Raw genomic sequence first — 20512 nt, forward strand, 5'->3', positions numbered from 1 at the left:
AATGTGTGTAAATGAATCACCATTGGCACATGTCCTGGTATTTCATTGCTTTCAGCGACTTACACTTGAAACGCCGGACTGTTTGTTTTGTTTGGGCTTCTCTGTCATTGGAATAGCGAGTTTAAAAAAAAAAAAGTTTGAAACAATAACAAGGAGGCTTTTGACTTGTCTTCTTCCTCTCACTTGATGACCCTTTGACAGCTACTTTCAGAAGATCGCAACTTGCAGACTGAGCAATTATGGTTTGATTTACTGAAGCTATTCCAGTAGTATTTCTCCATCTCCTCAGCTTTGCTCACTTAACAAGCATGTGTCCTTGTGACATGAGGGACTTTTGAGAGTGGATGGGAATCCGATCCAAGAGTTCTTTTTTTTTTTTTAAATCCAACTTTGAGATGTGTCTGATTAGAGTACAAAAGCCTCCGTTTGATCCTAATGACAGACTCTGGATCGTAATGCACCGTGTCAATTGTTTTTAGTGTGGCAACCGGAGCAAAGTTGTTTTTTAAGGTGACACTGGTGTGATTGTGTGGGGATTAAGGATGAACTTTCCTTTGGCATTTTGCGGAAACCTTTGAAGTTTTGCGAAGAAAAAAAAGCTGTCGGCCAACAAACAAAGGGCCCATTGTCTGTACTCTGCAGCTGACATGCAAAGAGGCCGAGTATTCACAGAATGCGAGACATGCTCCAATGAACAATGCCACCACTGATCTCTTCATATAAACACTGCTTATGACTGATGCGTATCAGGAGCCCTGTGACAGTTATGTGTTCGGGTCAAGGAGGCAGGAAGCGCCAGACAAGCCCAGAATGACACTGCGGGTCACATTGTCTGAACTCATTCTGACAATTTGCTCGAGCAAGTCTGGAAAAGTCCCGACAGAAAATATTGTACAAGACAGTACTTGGTAACTTTCAACAGTGCCCTATTAGTCCTAATCAGTAACAACTAGCATTCAAGAGGAAACATTACAAGAAGCAATGGAAACTTGCAAACAGCATCGGGGCGCCATCTGGCGGCAAAAACATTTCACTGCCGCTGGTGTGCGCAAACACAAAGAAATTGTTTATTTCTTTTCTGTACAACAGCTTTTAAACAGTTCAAATATTATTTGTTGGCATAAATATGGATCAAATGTCCCTTTTAAAAAAGTAACACAAATAAATCTGTTGAAAGTTCTTTTTTTTTCCCAGATGAGACGTGAGACGTTTGGATTTTCTTAATTTGGTGCTCAAGTCGGCATAGGACTATATCCATAGGACTTGAGCTGGGGCATCTGAACAAATTAACCGGGTGGAGTCAAAATCACAGTTAAAAGCCTGCAATGGAAAAACAGTTTAGTGTTTTCCTTAACAGTGCCAACATATGCAGTTCAAAGTTATGAACCGCAGCTGCGTAAGATGTCATATGGCACAAGAAGGTACACACCGTTACCGCTGTCCTGATTTTCACTTATGGGTTATATGTTTTTCATACAAATATTGACTTTACTACGATGTTAGCATATGTTTGCGACAGACAACATATTCCGACTTGGGCATTTTAAACATTTCTGTATGCAAGAAAAATGGTTTCGGCTGTTGCACGAACAAACATACGGACAGCATTTCTTTGAACAATAATTTTCTGTGGCTGAATCAATTAGTGTAAACATTCAGCACCAAGTTACCTGATGATGCCTCATAAATAAACAACTGAAGCTTGTAGCCTACAAATGTGTCAGACACCATTTGTTAGGTTAGCTTTTTCCTCCTTCTGCTTATCCACTGCCTGGTCCATGGCCTTTAGAAAACTTTCCAGAGTTACGCTGGGTGTCTGCAGGGAAAACAGCATGATTAAGAAACAACACAATTCTTATTTTTATTGTTTGGTTTTTTTTTCCGGGTTTCAATCCAACGTTTACCTTCACAAAGAGTGCATGAGCTAGAAAGGGTAATTTCCTCAGTGTTCTTCCACTCAGACCTTTGCTTTTTCTGGAAAGAACCAAATTAAATGTTCCAAAGAGGAGCCCACGAAAAGCTGCTGATGCATCATGGGAAAATGTACTCACAGGGCAATGTTCCTCAGGGTCAGACTGTGTTCAGATACATGGCTCATCGCAAAGCCCATGGTCTCCAGCTCAAAGATGGTGAAGAGCGGCTGCCGCGGGTAAATGATTTGACACTGCACACATCAAGGAACCATTATCATCACGCACTCACTTTCATTTTGGAGTGACTCCTCATACCTTCATAAGCTCCTCAAGGCAGGAAAGAAAAATGTTGTAGATGCCCTTCTCAGACGGTGGTCCGATGTACTGCTTAATGTCCGCTCTGTCTACAAAGGCCAAGTCGATCTTTTCGGTCACGTTGGAGGTAGTCAAGATCACCACGTTGGAGTGTCTAAAATAAGAACCTGAAAGTTAACATCATAAAGAACAACATGGTTGGAAGGGCGAAAAAAAGAAAAATGGTGGGTAAAGTTTTCCGACTGCTTGATTTGGTCCAGCTGAGTGAGGACAGCGTTGACCACGCGGATGGCGTCAGACGGTTCCGTTCCCGCCTGGCAGGCGTTCCTTGCTGCTGTCAGACTCTCCACCTAGCATCAGTGACACAAGACAAACAGCACCTTTGGATTTTGGAGAAAATACAGTCTCCTGTGACCTGTATGTATAAAAAGGGTAATATGTTTTTTTGGGGCGGGGTTTAATGCACAGTAAGCTGATTGTGTACTACACATCAAGTCCACATTTTTTTTCTCCTTAACTGGTGAGTTCACTTTCATAGTGTGATAGTGGTGAGCATGCCTGCCTCACAGCTGAGAATTCCTGGATTCAAATCTTGGCTGATGCCATCCTTTGTGGAGTTTTTTTTTTTTTTTTTTTAATGTTCTCTCAGTTCTTGCGCGTGTTTTCTCAGAACACTGCAGCGTCCTCTCACATTTCCAAAAAATTAATTGTGTAGATTCACAGTAGACTAGTTTGTCCAGAGGTGTGAATATTTCTTGTTTTTTATGAGCCCTGACACTGGTTGGCTACAAATCTGGGGTGTACCCTGCCTCTCGCCCAAAGTTGGCTGGACACCCTAATGAGGACAAGTGATAGAGAAAACAGATGGATGGATGGTGTTCATTTCAGTGGCTGAGGTCAGAGCAACATCAATGATGTGAATAACTTAAAAAAAATAAAATAAAAATAGCTTTTCACAATATCTATACAATGATTACCGAAAGCAGTGGACAAATACAGTGGGACCTCCAAAGTCTAGTACACTCACTGTAAATCATTTGATGACGACTTTTGACTGCACTTACTTTTTCAAAGCAAAAATCATGCTGAAATTGCTTGAAATTTTCACCAACCTACGCTTCCAATTAAACCCATAAATCAGCATGAAAACATGTTTTGACAGCTCGATTTGTGTTTTCTTTACCTCATCAATGAGAACAAACACGAGAGCATTTTTATCATCAATAAGCTGCTGAATCTTCTGGAACATCTTTGTGACCAGTTTGCCGCTCTGCAACATAGACACGTGGTTAGCAACCAAGGAGGGTCCCCTTTCACAGAAACCTAACAAGAGCTCATTTACCTCAGAGAACCACTTTGAGAACAAGCTGTGGCTGTTTATCTCAATAAACTGTCCATACGTGTACCTGCATGGAGAAGGCAGGAGTGAAAACAGCAGGTGCCTTTGAGGGCTAGGTGGTTTTAATTAAATGAAGGTCTTCTCACCGACTTGACAGTCTGATTGTCAGCTTCTGGGCAAGAGCTTTGCACAAAGATGTTTTCCCGGTGCCTGGGGGCCCTGGATGTGTGAACACAGAGAAGTCTTGATAACTGCGACACAACAAATTGTGAATTCAATTGTTACCGTGGAGCAGCACAACACGATTCCACGAAATCAAGTTGCTGTCGACGTTTTTGTCCGAGAAGTAAATTGTTGTTGTGACATAGTCCAGTAGCTGGAAGAGAACCAGAGTATTTTGAACTTCAGTATTTTGTTCGCACTTGAATTTCCATGTAACGATGGCATAATAACTACAGCGTGTTCACAGCCTCGTGATTTGACATCTGATTTCATTGGCAGACCGGATTACTTAACGCTGAGGAAAATTCATGTGGTTTACCTGAGTTTTGACCCCACTGTCAAACACCAGACTTTCCCAAATACCATGGAAATCAGCTGCGAGGAAAAAAAAAAAGAGAGAAAATGACTACTTATATGCATAATTCGAAGCAATGAATATGGCTCCAAGGTTTGTAGTTCTAAAAAGTGAAAACAGAGGGGATGCAGTTTTAAATTAAAGATGCATTGTCTCATAGATATCAGCAGAGAATCGGGAAATTAAAAGATGTGACAATCTGTACTTTGTCCTTAGGGGGACCCTTTTCCATTGTTTGTAAAAGCTGTTTTGTATAAATACTGACATGAAAGGTGGGGCGGGGGCAGAGTCATTCAGGCAATAGTCTGCCTTCAGTGGCAGGATGGCGCTTGTCTGTGTGAGGGAACTCCGAAATGCAACACAGGAGCCTGACGTCCGACACTCAACTTCTTCACATAACAAACTCCTTTGACATGGTGCTCCCTGGTGTTCAGACTGAGACACCACATAACTGAAATGGCTTGGCTGACAGGCTACATGCATTTGGATAATTCATTGTCAGTTATGACAAGTTGTTTTTCTAAAAACACTCAAATGTAAGTACGTATACTTGGTCTTAAAACGGGGGTATCAAGCAGCCCTATTATAACGCATTCATATATATTTCAACAGACTGCAAATATTGGATGTATACCACAGTCATTAATGATACATTGCCCACACCTGCTGGAAGTAACCAGTGATTCGCCGCTGAGAGCTCCTCATCATCCTCAAAACTGAATGTGCTCGGCCCATCCTCATTCAGGGTGAAGATGTGGAAGTTAATCGTGCAGCTCGTCAAATCGAGGGGCTGAATGTGGAGAAGCAAGAATGAGAAAAGATCACCATACATAACCACCATGCTCAAATAAATTACCTGTGATGACATCTCTTCCCGGTCAACTATGGCCACAGATTCCACATGAGTGTGCAGGAAGGTTTCATCAAATTCTGTCCACTTGTAGTTTCCAAACACCATGCTGTGGCGACTTAGCAGAGCCTGGACATGCATCTTCACCTCTGACACTTTAGCTGTGCTACAATACCCACAAGATACAAAAGGGGGAAAAGCTATCAACATCCAATAAAGGTTGGGAAACACATGGATTTAAACAAGGAAACAGTGTAGAGTGTGGAGCCTTAAGTGCATTAAGAATAATCACGTTATGACGGAAATAAATGTGTTGGCTCTAAGTTTGGGAAAAACATGCACCTACTACTTGTGAGCGGGTAAAAGAAACAACGAATGTAATAGGATGTAACCTAATTTATAACCCACCTTTGGGATTTAACGTGGACCTCCAAATCGATCGTTTTTTGCTTTTTCGCATCCATATCGTCACTTTCCATTCCTGGTGACAGCAGAACAACATTATGAAGGGAAAAAGTCATTCTCGGGTTTCTCGACTGGTCATTTGCTCCGAATGAGACAAATGAAAAACATTCTCAACTATCCAAAATGCTTCGAGTTTGACAAATGGTACATTCCGGTTGGCTCGACAGTAGAGAAGCTAGCTAGGTAAGTTTGCGCGACAGCCAATTGTCGATGTAGCTATGAAACAAAACATAAGCAAACTTAATGTTAAAATTATACCTACCCAAATGTACTTTCACAGAAGTGACACTGACACTTTATTGAGATGAAGATAGCCCGGTGATGTCCAAAGACTCGAATTCAGCGCGCTGCTTTTGGGAACGGAAATACCAAACACGTTCGTCTGGCGTCATTTCCGGTTAGCCTCTGTGTTAATGCTAACGCCAATGCTAACGAGTACGCCTGCAACACAGACTGAATAAATCTACGCTTTGAATGTAAATATTACGAAATGGGGAAGAAACACAAGAAACATAAACCGGAGTGGAGAACAGTTGATGGTAACTGAATGCAATCGCGGCATTTTGTCAGTTAACGATAGTTTCTCCCTTGTAGTTGCTGCTATCTTTGTGCTAGACTCATTTGCTGGCAATAGCAGCGAATCTAGTTTGTTTTCATTCATAGATACTTGAGGAGGCAATTAATATAATCATCTACTGAATGTATGTTAAATAAATATAAACATGCGCCAACATGCCCGCCATCAGTTAATTTATTTCAAATTCATGGTTCATATTGATACATGGTTAACCTTTAAGAAAAGAAATGCACATCTCTGAGGAAGCATAGAGCTGTACAACTACTGTACCAAATTACAAACTCTAGGTTTCTCGTTTAATGTGGTCCAGACTATTAAGCAGCACATCTGCAAAGCGATCTACAAAATGATTGCACAGCGTTTGTTTAGCCTCGTATGCAAGAAGAGGCGAGAGTTAAATATGGTATGATATTCTCAGGGCTGAACATCTGACAGTTCCTGGGAGAAAAAAAAACGCATCACTTTCATGGCTAAAGACGTGGCTGAGAGACTCCAAGTAAAATAATAATAAAGGAAAACGTATAGTTAAGATTTAAAGTATGTTCTGTGACACCAGTACAGGAACGTTTATCACAATTTATGATATTTCATAATAAATATTGTTGACTTGCTGGAGGCAGCCACAGTGAGTAGATTGTATGATTTGTTGGCACAGTTTTCTAGCATAACATAAGAAAAAAAAATTCTACAGACTATTTTGATTTCAATTGCATTGAAAAGGCATACATTCTTTTTACGTAAAATTTCAACAAGAGATTAAACGTCATAAAATACATCCACATCCTGTACCACTGGCTCAGCAAGTGAAAATGTCTTCAAAATTTTATTTTCAGACTATGAGGACAAGACATTGGAGAAGCCGTTGAAGATTGTGCTCAAAGTCGGAGGTAGTGAAGTGACGGAACTCTCCGGTTCGGGCCATGACTCTAGCTACTATGACGACAGATCAGACCATGAGCGCCACAAAGAGAAAAAGAAGAAGAAAAAGAAAAAGTCTGAAAAGGATAAGGACAAATATGTGGACGATGAAGAAAGAAAACGACGGAAGGTCAGTTTGATGAGATGATGCCTACATATCAAATTGAAACTTTTTTTGTTTGTTTGTTTGAATAGTATCTTGCCTGTGATCTAACAGGAGGAAAAGAGGAAGAAAAGAGAGCGAGAGCAGAATGAATCGGAAGCAGCACCTGCCACTGCAGGTAGCACCGGGGTGCCTGTCGAACCGTTTACTATATCAAAGACTATGAGTATCAAAGTAGAGGTGAGGAATACTAATTTAACCCTATAAAGGTGACATGTCTATTCTGAATTCTGTTGAGTTTTGAGTGTGATCATCACACAAATGACATTATCAATCAGCCAGAAGAGAAGAAAAGGAAGAAGGAGAAGTTTGAGAGTGAGACCGAATTTGAGGAATTTCACCCCAGTGTGAAGGTCGAAGTGGAGCACCAAGGAGAAAGGCCCGTGCGAGCATGTCGGACACAGCATGGCAAGGACCACCTTATGTTATTGCCATAATCAAGATCAAAATGTGTCATGATATTGCTTACGTTTTCATTTTTTTTCCACCAATTCAGAGAATGAGTCAACTCCTCGGCAGCTATTACTTCAGCACTTCCTGCGCCAGCTACAGAGGTGAGTGCACCGAAGAAACTCTTTCCGTTTGGGCTAGATCTGTGGCGTAAACGCTACTATTTAGAGACGTAGACCAAGTTGGCTCGCGTCAGCCAATGTCAATCAGAAATTGGTCTCAGCACGATTGCCCTAACCTTGGTGTCTTGTCCTCACAGAAAAGATGCCCATGGTTTCTTTGCCTTCCCAGTAACTGATGCGATTGCTCCCAATTACTCAATGATCATCAAACACCCAATGGACTTCAGCACCATGAAAGACAAGATTACAAACAATGAGTACAACACAGTGACAGAATTCAAGGTGGGATAAGGCTTTGCAGAAGAGCCACTGGTCAAAATTCTCACTTGGGTTAAAAAAAAACAAAAAAAAAAAAAAACGAACAAATTGGAATCAAGTTTTTACCTTCTGCCTGTCTCAATCCATTGTGTTCTTTAGGCAGACTTTAAGCTGATGTGTGACAATGCCATGGTTTACAACCGCCCAGAGACGGTCTACTATAAGGCAGCAAAGAAACTTCTGCATACTGGGTTTAAGATGATGAGCAAGGTAAGGAGCTTCATGGTCTAGTCTTAGTCAACCGAACACTTGGCTGTGTGCATTCAAAAGTACGGAGGAGGTCAAATCAAGTTAAGATGTACATTTTAAGGTGCATTGTAGATCATCCTAAAATTTCATCCACAACTGTTTTTGGGAGTATTTTACTCTACACATGAAAATGTTTATTTCAGATGGAAATGGATATGGCGTTAAATGTTTCCAATTTTTGTTGTCAGGATCGCCTGTTGGTTTTGAAGCGCAGCATGTCTTTCATGCAGGACATGGCAGCCATTTTGGGAGACGAAGAACTTGCGGCTGATCTACCTCCTGCGGAGATAATTCCTGTGCCGGTGGAATCAGCCAAAAAGTCAAAGAAACAACCTGTGAAAGACATGAAGTAAGTTACCTTAGGTTTGTTTGTTTTTTTTTAACTTCATATTTACGACACGTCTGCTGGAGGAAGAATTGATTTCGGCAAACTGACAAACACTGTCATCTCGTGGCTTCTATTGATTTCAGCTACCTTTTTGAGCCAGAGGGGAACGCCTGCAGCCTGACTGACAGCACTGCCGAGGAACACGTTCTAGCCCTGGTGGAACATTCGGCTGATGAAGCCCGAGATCGGATCAACAGATATATGCCGAACTCAAAGGTGTTGTACTTTCCGTGGTCAATCTATATGAACATGCTTCCAGTGTATCAGCACTGTTTACACTGATACGGTTTGCTCATTGCTTTCAGATAGGCTACTTGCAGAAAGAGGCCGACACGTCTCTTGTGTACACTGTCGTCAATCAGCTCGATCCCGATGCAGAAGGTCTGATACCATTGTCTTGTTTTCTCCCTCCAACATCTTGTTGGTCAGTTCGATTCCAAAAATTTGATATCATGAATATCTCAGTTACTGCAGAATGTACATGTTCTCGACAAACATAGGCTTTTGTTAAAAAATAAAAGAATGAAAAAAATTCCTACAACATATTCAAAACGCTTATAGATTTTATGGAACCACACCCTTTCCTTTTGCCTTTGTCCGCCCTTGTTGGTCAGTTCGACCACCACCACATCCAAATCTCCATTTGGTGTATTTGTACTGAATTTCCTTGAAAATGCATTGCACACTTGTTTGACTACGTAAGCACAGATCTCTAACACACTAAAGGTTTTTTCATTGCTAGTGGATGTCATTCTTCATCCTGGAAAAAGTGAAAGAGAAAATTAACATGAACCTTTGATGCATCATTTGAGGGGAAAATTTGAGATTTTAGTATGAAATGATTTTTTTTACAACACTGTATTTTCACAATGTCAAATTAAGAAAAATAACACCCACACTTGTTTTCCCTTTTGCAGAAGAAGAGACCCACAAAGTGGATTTGAGTTCGCTGTCAAATAAGCTTCTTCCTGGATTAACGACACTAGGCTTCAAAGACGACAGGAGACACAAAGGTTCATATTAAAATGCTCGCTCTTGAATTTCCTTACAGCTTAAAAATCTTGGCTTTGTATTGCAGTGACTTTCCTGAGTAGTGCCTACAACATTCAGACCCTTCAGAAGAACTCAGTCTTTCCAGACCTGCTACCCGATGAGTCGGACTTGCTGTGCTCAGCATATGGAGATGAAACCGGGGTACAATGTGCTCTGAGGTAGAGAATGGAGTGTCTCCACTATTGAAGAATACTGACATTTAGTGATAAAAGTGTCACCAATTTCAGCGTGTGGACTATTTCCTCCCCCCACACTCTTAGCATACTGGACTTTGTCCAGGGCTGTGGAAATGTCACCAAGCGATGGGTCGATGGACTTCTGGATAAGATGACAGGAGGCGATCACACGAAAGCTGCCAATCACATCCGGCAGGTATGTGGCTCACTATATTTTTCGATCTGGATGTAAGTCAATCGTGACCCTTGATGCTTATTTCTCAGAAGAGGAACATGATGCTGAAACCCGACGAAACCAAGACAGGCCTCTGCGACATGCAGGTGGGGTTGCATTTAAGCCAAACGACATCCACGCTTTGACTCAACTTATTGTTTTTGTGTTTAGATGGTGGATGGCACTGGTCTTGGAGAGAGCAGTTCAGTGTTGGACTTCATGTCCCTGAAGAACTATCCTGACATGTCTCTTGATATATCCATGCTCAACACATTAGGTATATTGTCCACATTTCCTGCAGCGGCGTCTACAATTGCACTTTTTATCCAGCTCATGTAAATGTAGTGAATCTTACAAATTTAAAATAGCAGGTGCTGAGACATAAAATGCACAGAATTTTGGGTTCACTGACTTTTCTTCTCATGGTATCTTAGAAAGGGCACAAAAATGTGAATAGGTGAGTTTTTCAGCTAATAGCTGAGAATAGGTTCCACAAAATAAAATGCCAATAGATGAATTAGTGAACATTGAAACGGAAATGTGCGGGTAATTACTTCACCATGGACAGGAACTCTTACCTGCCAGTTGGATCTGGTCCATGATGATAAGTCACTGGATGCTGTAAGGACAGAAACTATCATAAAAGTCTGAAGTTATGCTCATGTGCAAGACTATGGTACAACGGTGTGGTCATGTTTGTGTATTATTTTGCCAGAAGAGCACTTCTTAATTTCTCGCCATCCATATTCCAGGCAAAGGTGTGAAGAAAGAACCAGGAAACGAGGAGGGCCAGCAGCACTTTGATGAAGCTGACAAGCTTCTGCAGGAGTTTCAGGAGGCTCAGGTGGACAGAGTCGGCTCCAGGCCTTCTTCCAACCTGTCGTCCCTCTCCAACGCCTCCGAGAGGGATCAGCACCACTTGGGTAGCCATGTTGTCAATTTTAAGCCTTGACAATGAGATGTATTGCCTCGACTTTCAACTAAATGGATTTATTTGATCAACAGGGAGCCCGTCACAGTCCGAAATGGTTCACGATCCCTACGAGTTCCTGCAGTCTCCGGAGTCAGAGAGCCCAGCCAATAACTGACCTCATTATTTCGTTCTTCGTCTGCGTCGACACCTGACGCTGTGACGTTGGACCGTCCAGTAATGTGGCCATGACACAAGCCTGTGACTTTGAAACAATGAATGTTACTTGTACAGACTGTTACTTGTTTATATGGATGTTTGGGGGGTTTTTTTGTATTAGTGCAACAGTAAAAATAAATGCTTGCACTTGTGTTTGTAAATACAGTTTGTGCGGTTTCATACAGTGTCTCATAATCATTAAAAATGGAGGAAACTTTTCAATAGGCAAAACGCGAAAGGAAAGTGAGAACCAGGTAAAAGGGCTTTATTTTGTAAAGTGAAAATCCATACATCATTTTAAAAAAAACAGACCTGAGCTGAACAGCTTTGTTGAACAACTACACAGCATGATAAACAATTCAAATATTCCGTGTGGTATCTTGGTGGTCTGCATTCATGCATTTCTAATTTAACGTGTTAATTGCTGATGCTTTTTTTGAATGATGTGGGGCATCACACTGAAGAGTTTCTACTATTTAGCTACATGAAAAGAGTTAAAAACATTTCTCAGTAAAATGCAGTACTGTATTCCAACCCTGCCAATGACAACCACAATAGCAAATGTTAAGAAAAACCTTTGAATGCCATCAGTCACAATGGATCATTATTGTGTTGACAAACAGTTTTTGTAGTTTGTCGACAAAATTCTGTATGTCACTATTATACAGTGTAATGAAATTTCAAATTGTATCAAATTATTTCAGATTATGGGGAAAAATTTGATTCCAGTATTACATTGTATTCATTAATTTAAAAAAGTTTTTCAAATTCCCACTATACAGTGAGAGAGAGATTCAAAACCAAAGTTAAGAATATTATGTACTGCACAGTTAATGATTTGACAATACAAAACAGACATGAATTTATATCCTGGATTATGTATATCGTCCTTGCATATTTTATGTAATTTGTTTTGTTAATTTCTAGTTGAACAATTTGTTTATTAAAGTGGCATCATTTGAAGTGTGATGTACAGTAATATTACAGGAGTGAACTATATTGCATCACCCTGAATTAGGGGTTGTTTCAAGTACAGGTATTTTGGTGGCCTCGTTCAGTCAGAAATACAGTATCGTAAACATTTCAGTGTGATGCAGTTCTCCACCCCTGCAAACTACAGCCTCAATAAAAACAGTGTCAATCAAAATTGATCATGATTATCTTTGTTCAATCTGATTGTTGTGGGGACTGAGTATCAAACACATCGTGGCCAGTGACTGTGAAGGACATGAACGCGACACGAGCAGGTCGGCGATTAGGGTAGAGTACGCATGCGCAACAGTTGCCATGGCGCAGGCGAGCGCCGTCGAGCAAACTGTTTCTTCAACTTAAGTCAAGCAACATCTTCGCGTACACTGAGACGACGACGTCAGCAAAGGCGCTTTTATCTCACCTGTTTTCACGTTTTTCTTGTAGCCTTAGTTAGCGGCGCCGTGTAGCGTGACGTGAGGTTTGGCACGGTGAAAAATGAATCACTCGCTGGCAATCGCCGTGTGCATTGTTTTCATTTTAAATCGATGACTCGGAAGTTGGTATGAACACCGCAACCAAAGTAAGTAATTCTCAATGCATTTGAAGGGCAAAAACATTCACCCGCATGACTTTTGTGCGTATCCCAGGGCATAAAGTTAATTTGTGTGTATTCAAGGCAAACTCGCAACGTGTTTTGTTTGTCATTTGATGCTGCAAAAATGGTGATCAGACTGATTTAGGTTGCTACGTCTGAAAATGCTTGGTAACACTCAATTATTGGTTGAAACACACGCACGTAAAAAAAAAAACCTTGTGTCAGCATGAAGGGCCCTGAGCAAAACATGTGAGTCAGATGACCTAAAAAAGGATGTAGCTTCGTTGTGAAATATTTTTATTCTTTCTTACTTTCTTATTTTCTTTTTCTTTTTAAGCTCTATAAGCACTTTTGACTTTAAGACCTTCACTCATTTGTCTTTTGCAGGAGACATTTGATTCCTGGTTCCCTAAAAGTGAATACAGATAGGCAAGGCAATTCTGTGTACAGCATATCTCATACAGTGAAGCAGTATGGGCCTCCCATACTAAAATTGTTGCATGCTCTTTTATTAATAATTACACCTTCGTAGTAAATGGCTTTCTGATCCATGTTTTTTGGAGTATATTCGTCTTCCATAATTTGTCAACATTGCTGATGGGTAAACCACATGTAATTTTGGTCTAGATTTTTTTTAAATTGAAATCGTTTCAACATAACGTAAAAAGACCGAAATAGAATAAACAAATAATGTTTTTTTTAAGTTATGTATTATATTGTCAAATAAATTTACAAAGGTTAAAGTATTTTAGATTATTGTATTATATAATTGAGATTATTATTACTATTATTTACTTTTTATTTCTTTTCTCTCTTTCTTTAAATAAAATTCTACATGTAAATATATATGATAAATACTGTGTGTAAATTATATATAAGAAATCTAGAACAACAAACAGACCACGTAATGAAGTTTCAATTACAGTACAGGTGATATTTTATCATTACATCAATCATTGCATTATAGTTTTCCAAAATAAATGACAGACAAATGAATTTATTCAGTATTTTTAAAATATTACACTACAATTGCCATTATTCAAAATATGACATTTAATTTGTAAAATTAGGCAGTTTAAAGGTTAATGTGTATGTTTCATTGTACGACATTCCCTGGCAAAAATCTAAAATTTTCACTGGCAAAAAAGGTTTGGTTTTTGCTTGAAATTGTGTCAAGTTATTTAACCTGAAGTCCACTTTGTGTTCGGTTGAATTTTTCTGAGTTTCGAAGGCAAATGTTACTTTCAAGGTCCTGGTCATATCATTTGGTACCTTGATCAGTCAAGAGAGGAGATCACTAATGATTTGAATCTTATGTCGTGTAGATGAATGTCCTTAATGGGAAGTTGAGACGCACGGCTCCCATGCAAGGCAGCAGTCGAAACGAACTGGTCTCGTCCAAGACCCCGCGCGTGAACGGTTGGACGTGGCCCCCTCAGGTCTTCCAAGTCATTGCCTGGCTGTTGTACAACTACCTCGCCGTGGTCGCCTTTGGCATGTTCATCCCCCTCCTACCTCTGCCTTGGAACCACGTGCTCTACACTGTATCCTTAACTCTCATCAGACGCTCAGATGGCGTGCCCGTTCACAAATTAGCATTCACAGCCAGACAAGGTTTTTCTTGTGTGGAAGGCTTTCTATGAGCTTCTGTTACAGACTTGAATTCTGCTTGTGTCCGATTCTATGAAAACTAAATGGGGTAGAAACAGTGCCGTTGTTGTCTTATTGGAGCACTTTTCCTTAACTCTAGCGGCATCTAGTTTACAGGTTTGGCCTTTCTGGTGCACTTGCTCAGCCATGTCGCCGCGGTCACCATAGATCCAGCTGATGCCAGCGTGAGGGCCAAAAAAACGTACACCGGCCCCATGCCACTTTTTGACCGCACAGTGCAGCTTCATGTCATCCAAGACTTGCACTGTTACTTGTGTGAAGTAAAGGTGTATGTATGCTAGCCTTTCACAAAATTTTTAAGATGTGTGATTTTGGCATGTCTTACACACACTGTGCTCACTACAGTGTGTAGTAAGTGGTTAGATTATATGAAATCTAATCTAAATGTTTTGATTGCCTACAGCAAGTTATTTGATAAAACAAGTTATCATGTATATCCCATTTTCATCAGTCATACTGAAAATTTTGAATTTGAAATTGCTGTTCCCTCTGTCATTATGGGGTAACTGTCCCTTTTAGAAAACCGCTGATGTTTTCAGTCACATTTTGATCACCATTTTGTCTTCACTGAGACCTTAAAACAGTGGATGGTTAGAAAATAAATACACCGATATTTTGAAATTGCCATTATGTGTGTATTTGGATGTAGTCAAGCTTAACATTAGCATAACATCCACTATGTGGAGTCATATCACTTGACATAAAAAAACGTTCAGAAATTATCATGTATTTGTCAACCAGTACAAATCAGCTTGCTAATCGGATCATGTTGCTAATTAAGGTCCACCACGTGTTTAATAAATGTTCACAAACAAAAACGTCCACTCTGTCATAGTCCACCCTGTCAGTCAGCTCACATATTTTGCTGTTTGCATTCACATAGTTTGCTTGAAGTTGATTTACAAAAGAAAAGTGTGGGAGCTTGACCAATATACACTTATACACAGCGTAACATCTTGAGACAATGAAGTTCAAAGGAAAATCAGGAGTTGGGTGAAATAGGGGAAGTCTCAGAGGCAACTTGACATGCCGAAATTTTGACTCTTAAAGCCAGTCAGGCATTATGTCCCTCAAGAACAAAAATTATCAATGCATGCTGGCGTGTGACTGATAGATGTATTTATGTATGGACAGACGGACTGCCTCAATTTATTAAATGTGCTGTCTAGCTGTTCTCTATCCATTTCATGTAGTTAATTAACTATGAAGTAAATTTGGTTGATTTTAACTAATGGGTTTTATTCTGTTATTTAAAGTGTTTAATGGTTCTAAAATGTTCCCTTCCCTCAGTGGGCCCAAAGTGAAACACTGTAGCATTTGCAACAAGTGTGTGTCGGATTTTGATCACCACTGCAAATGGCTGAACAACTGTGTGGGTGGCAGAAACTACAGGTAAGCCCATGGGTACTGTTTTTGGGTCTGTGATTTCCACAAATAAAATTAGATGTTAAACACAAGATCACTTGTGTTGCTTTCAGGTACTTCTTTGCAGCCGTGACCTCTGCAGCAGTCGGCGCGGGCTTGCTTGTCACTGTTATCTTGTTTGTATTTATCCAACACTATCTTGATCCAAACGTCCTACGGTCCAACCCGCAATTCCACAGTAAGTCATCACACGATTGGATAGAGGCCACAAATGGATTGTTTGTTCAGATAATTTCTTCATTCAAACGTGTGTGCATGTATGTCCACCTTTCTGCAGGTTTGCTGGCAAACGACACCTGGCTGGTGTTTTTACCATCAGCCCCTGTAAAAACTAGTTCAGCTGGTCTCCTCATAGTGGCCTTTGTTAGTGCCATGCTGAGTCTGACGTGCTTGCTGCTTCTGTGGCACCTGCTCTGTTTCCATTTCTACCTCTGTAAGTCAAACAGCTCTTTAAATCAGCGGTCCCAATGACATATACTTTCTCAATTGAAAACTCGAGTAAATTTGTCTTGTGATAACAATAATAATAATAATAATAATAATAATAATAATAATAATAATAATAATAATAATAATAATAATAATAATAATAATAATAATAATAATATATCCTAAGAGAAAGTATTTTTATTCGATGCCCCAATAAAGAAGACACACTTCAAACCATAGGTGGTAGCATACTAAAAGTTATTGTGGGTCAAGGCTAACATCCTTATTATTGGCTTTAGGATGAGATACCTACCCCTTGCTTACCTGCCAATGATTTTTATAAGTAGCTATATCATGAAACTTAAAATAGAATGAATTATTATTTTTTTGTGAACATGTTTTTTTGTGCTGAGTCGAAGTATCTTTCAGTTGTGGTGCTCGTCACATTGCAAATCAATATGGGGCAGCACACTAAAAGTGGCTGTGTCCACCCCTATTCTATAAACAAGCAGATGCTTACTTTATTAGCATGAGCTCAACGTGCTTTGCGGCTCCACTTTTGTAAACAATTAAATCGCGAGAATTCAAAAACACCATATGTCGCAAAATTTAAGGAATATGATGGGGTTTTTCCCCTTTTCTACACATTTGATAGTGTGAATGTTTTTGCCCTCACCTAATAGCTTTTTGTTGCTAAACAAGCTAGCGTGTCATGCTCCGAACCAGTAGGGGGCAGCATACTAATAAGTGTATCTGTCCACCCACTTTAAAAACATTCACCCTAACCTCCTTTGTATTAGCTCGCATTAAAGATGTTTTTATGCAAGCAACTTTCAGCGATTACATCATAAAAAAGTCAATGTCACAGGGTGAAATTTTAATCGCAAAACAGCTAGCTAGTGATACACTGCTTCACACTCCAAATTAGAGGGGACGGCGTACTTAAAAGTTGCTGTATCCATGCCTGTTATATGAAACAAGTGAATGCTAACTCGCTAACTTTGCGAATGGTGAAAAGTGCTAATACTACCAGGGAGGTGGGAAGTCAGATTTATTCCACTCAGATTATACAAGTTATGACGTCAAAGCATTCCAGGTCAATGTAAACAACAGACGTATCTGATTCCATTTTGGATCGCTGTCTTTGTAGGTTCCACTGCACACTACTACAATTACTAACTGGTGCCTCTTTACAATGCAGGTGGTATTGACAAAAAAATCATAGTATGCTCATTTTTTCCTAGGCAAAAAAAAAAAATAAATTTCCCATTTGATGTCCATTAATCTTTTCTAATGGGTATTATCACAGTGTGTAAAGGACTAAGCACGTATGAGTACATAAAGCTGCAGCGTCAAAAAGAAGCCAAAAGCGGAGACACTGAAGTGGGAAATTCACAGGACCCGCCAATAAAAAACAAGGTTCCACAGGTGACAATTCCAAAGACTCCATTGAACTCTATGGATTGTGAGGCCACACAGATTCATGGTGCAAGGTAAACATCAAGTCACTACTGGTCCTGTTGTGCCAATACAAACTGTGCCAAGGATCTCTGAATGGTGCGTTTGTTTCAACAGTACCCGCAAGCTTGATGATAAAGGACCACTTTCCAATCGACTGTCAGAGACCATGTACACTGAGGTAAGAAAGTATGCTTAGATTATAATTGCCATAAAGTTTAATACTTTTTCACAAGCTTTCACTCTTGCTGCCTGTCCAAAGTGGTTCGTGAATTTTTTATTCTCATCCCAGAATAAGCGTCACTTACTCAACTATTCTTGGCGTCTCTCTAATACTCCAAAATCGGGTTTACTGCCCCTAAAAAGCACAATGACACAAAAATTACTCCCGGTGGTCTCAATGGACTGAATTCTACAATTACCAGGTACTATGACATTCTGTTCTTGTTTTGACCTAGATGGAAAACACCAAGAAGCAATCAACAATGAAAAACAGCTTCCATCAGGAAACACAGAATTCTGCAGAGAAAGAACGTGAGTATTTCTCATCTGCACTTCCTCTCTATTTTTTTCTTCCTATTTTGGGTAGATAGTCTTCCGAGAATATTCCCTTAGATTTTCTCACACATAAATTTGCGCTCTTAATACAGATGTTTTACTTATGTCTTTTTAATCCAGATTTCAATTTATACTACGTTGGTTGTCAAACTATCAGTGCCATCATGAATAATTGTGTCATTTCACATTCAAAATGTTTTTTAAAAAAAAGCAGAAAGAGAGATGAGCACCTCGAGAAGCTGGAAGGCTGATGCTGGTGATGACTTGCAGAGTGAAAGCATCAAATCAGTGGAGAGCGTTCCAGAGGTGCAGGATCCCCTTGGAAGCTTAGTGATGACTCCGGATGACACGTAACAGTCAGAAGTGCATTGGGATTATACGTTCGCTCAGGGACACCTTGTTAAAATGAGTTACCATGGAGCCATTGGTGTAAATGAGGACATCTTCAGTTTGTTACCAGTCATGAAGCGTTTTCAAAGAGGACCCTACTTTTTCATCGTTACTTAACTTCACATTGTCTTTTTTTATTTTTTTTAATGTTGAATTATGTCAACTAATTTTTCATGTTATGGACTTGTATGGTGGTCCATCTTCAATGTTGGAGTCTGTGCCATTAATCTTGGTCAAGTAGATGTTTTTGGCATTTGGAGAGCTTTGATTTATTTTCCAAACAAAACCTGTTCCAAGTACATGGCAGTAATGCTTAAATCATGTCATTTTATCTGCCGGCGAAAGAAACGACCTTGTATGGTCAAATAGATCCGTGTGTTGAGAAGTATGGTGGAGCACATTCTAGTGGAAGAAGAATGAGCATCACTTCTGTGTTTGATGATTGTTACATATTGATAATTGTGTTAGTGTTGTTTCATGTCATAGTAAAGAATCAAGAGCAATCATTTTCGTGATCCCTTACTTTACAACTGGAAGAATCTGGGACAGATGTTCTCAAAATTTAGAGGAGACATTTTTCCAAGGGTCTAATGACAATTAAACATAACGTGTGCTCAGAGGGTACATCCAACAAAGAGGGCACCCATGGCTCAAATTGGAATACACATAATTATAATACATATGACCAGATAAGCACCACCCGGTGCAATAAATTAGGGGTCTTAAAACGTGGCTAAAAAGAGCAAACGGGCACATAAAGGGCAGGCCAAAAAGTAGGGGCATACATATCCCCAGTGCCTTGTGGGGTCTGCCACGTGTGTTTTCCTAATTGTCCCCAAAATTAACATTACAATTTTTTGGGAGAGGGAGTGAGATTAAATTTGTATTTTGTGAAGAAAAGAAACTTGTAATCTCAAAAAGGTTTTGTCATTGGTGTAAAGTTGTAATGTGAAGAGAATCAAGTTATTGTTGAACTTTAAATTGTAATATGATCTGTCAAAGGTTAGAGAAGAAAGTATTATGTTAGTGGATTTATGAAGTGCAATTTTATTCTTGGAATATTACACCTTCAATTCTGGGAAAGATGTTTTATATATATAAAAATGTATGTACTTTTTGATATGATATGACCAATTTATTGAAAATTAATTTGTGGAGTTGTGCAATATGTAGGGTACAAAATAACAAAATAACAGCACCATCAATATTTACATAGATGGTCATAAATCACACATTGCGAAAAAGCCAATTCAATTGATCACATTCGTAGCCGTCCTGGATCAAATACAGGCACTCATACAGTTTCATTCTTCTGCAGACCTCATGGGAGGAGGGGCTGCAGCATACTGAGTGTGAGCCCCCAGGTTTCAGTCAGCATACATTAATCCATGCCTGCACTGTGCATAACAAATATGAAACATAATGGCTGTGGGGGGAAATGCTTAAAATTGAATTCATTATTTAACCAGAAAGTTCAAGTTGAATGTTTCTTCTCATCTTAAACATTGCTCCTTGTGGACTGAAAGCAAAACTGCTAACCTTGGCAGGTAACTGCAAGTAATTGAGGCCCTCCACGTGAGGACTTCTCCCTGGGCTTGTACATTGTCCATCGGTCTGAATTATAAAGTAAAGTTGATGTCTACTTGATGCATGGCTGATGGTGGTTCTACAACGGCCTCATGCACTTAGGTGATAAGTCTTCCTCTCAAATTTTTTGTGAGGTGCTACAGCAAAGGCTACAAAGTTACATAATCTCCATGCAAGTTCAGCCATTAGGCTCACACTGGTTGTGTAACAG

At 39.8% G+C, this 20512-nt stretch overlaps 3 protein-coding genes across 7 annotated transcripts; 2 read left to right on the plus strand and 1 right to left on the minus strand.

Moving 5' to 3' along the window:
• Positions 1-1040: 1040 nt before the first annotated feature.
• Positions 1041-5828, minus strand: trip13 (thyroid hormone receptor interactor 13). The gene is made up of 14 exons (XM_019873648.1): positions 5722-5828; positions 5403-5475; positions 5001-5160; positions 4808-4934; positions 4109-4164; positions 3853-3943; positions 3714-3786; positions 3571-3634; positions 3412-3498; positions 2472-2578; positions 2229-2382; positions 2052-2164; positions 1905-1974; positions 1041-1816 (listed from the first exon to the last, which is right to left on the minus strand). The coding sequence occupies exons 2-14, from the start codon at positions 5471-5473 to the stop codon at positions 1721-1723; spliced, it is 1269 nt and encodes a 422-aa protein (XP_019729207.1). The 5' UTR covers positions 5474-5475; positions 5722-5828; the 3' UTR covers positions 1041-1720.
• Positions 5829-5851: 23 nt separating this feature from the next.
• Positions 5852-11594, plus strand: brd9 (bromodomain containing 9). Of its 2 annotated transcripts, none has more exons than XM_019873641.1 (17): positions 5852-5998; positions 6870-7084; positions 7172-7297; positions 7396-7525; positions 7614-7671; positions 7827-7971; positions 8107-8217; positions 8445-8605; positions 8728-8860; positions 8950-9025; positions 9562-9657; positions 9723-9855; positions 9958-10069; positions 10138-10194; positions 10259-10364; positions 10840-11010; positions 11093-11594. In XM_019873641.1, exons 1-17 carry the CDS (start codon positions 5950-5952, stop codon positions 11173-11175), a joined length of 1962 nt encoding a protein of 653 aa, XP_019729200.1. In that variant the 5' UTR covers positions 5852-5949; the 3' UTR covers positions 11176-11594. The 2 variants fall into 2 exon arrangements, with proteins under 2 accessions (XP_019729200.1, XP_019729201.1); XM_019873642.1 differs by having other exon boundaries at positions 8487-8605.
• A 648-nt stretch (positions 11595-12242) lies between these two features.
• zdhhc11 (zDHHC palmitoyltransferase 11) lies at positions 12243-20014 on the plus strand. 4 transcript variants are annotated; one of them, XM_019873646.1, is made up of 10 exons: positions 12243-12768; positions 14109-14327; positions 14544-14722; positions 15745-15846; positions 15933-16057; positions 16157-16312; positions 17618-17801; positions 17884-17947; positions 18225-18300; positions 18533-20014. In XM_019873646.1, the coding sequence occupies exons 1-10, from the start codon at positions 12751-12753 to the stop codon at positions 18676-18678; spliced, it is 1269 nt and encodes a 422-aa protein (XP_019729205.1). In that variant the 5' UTR covers positions 12243-12750; the 3' UTR covers positions 18679-20014. The 4 variants fall into 4 exon arrangements, with proteins under 4 accessions (XP_019729205.1, XP_019729202.1, XP_019729203.1 ...); XM_019873643.1 differs by having other exon boundaries at positions 15933-16312; XM_019873644.1 differs by having other exon boundaries at positions 15933-16312; positions 18536-20014.
• Positions 20015-20512: the final 498 nt, after the last annotated feature.

Source organism: Hippocampus comes, unplaced genomic scaffold (genome assembly GCF_001891065.2).
Source record: "Hippocampus comes isolate QL1 unplaced genomic scaffold, H_comes_QL1_v1.1 scaffold383, whole genome shotgun sequence".
Taxonomy (NCBI): Eukaryota; Metazoa; Chordata; class Actinopteri; order Syngnathiformes; family Syngnathidae; genus Hippocampus; species Hippocampus comes.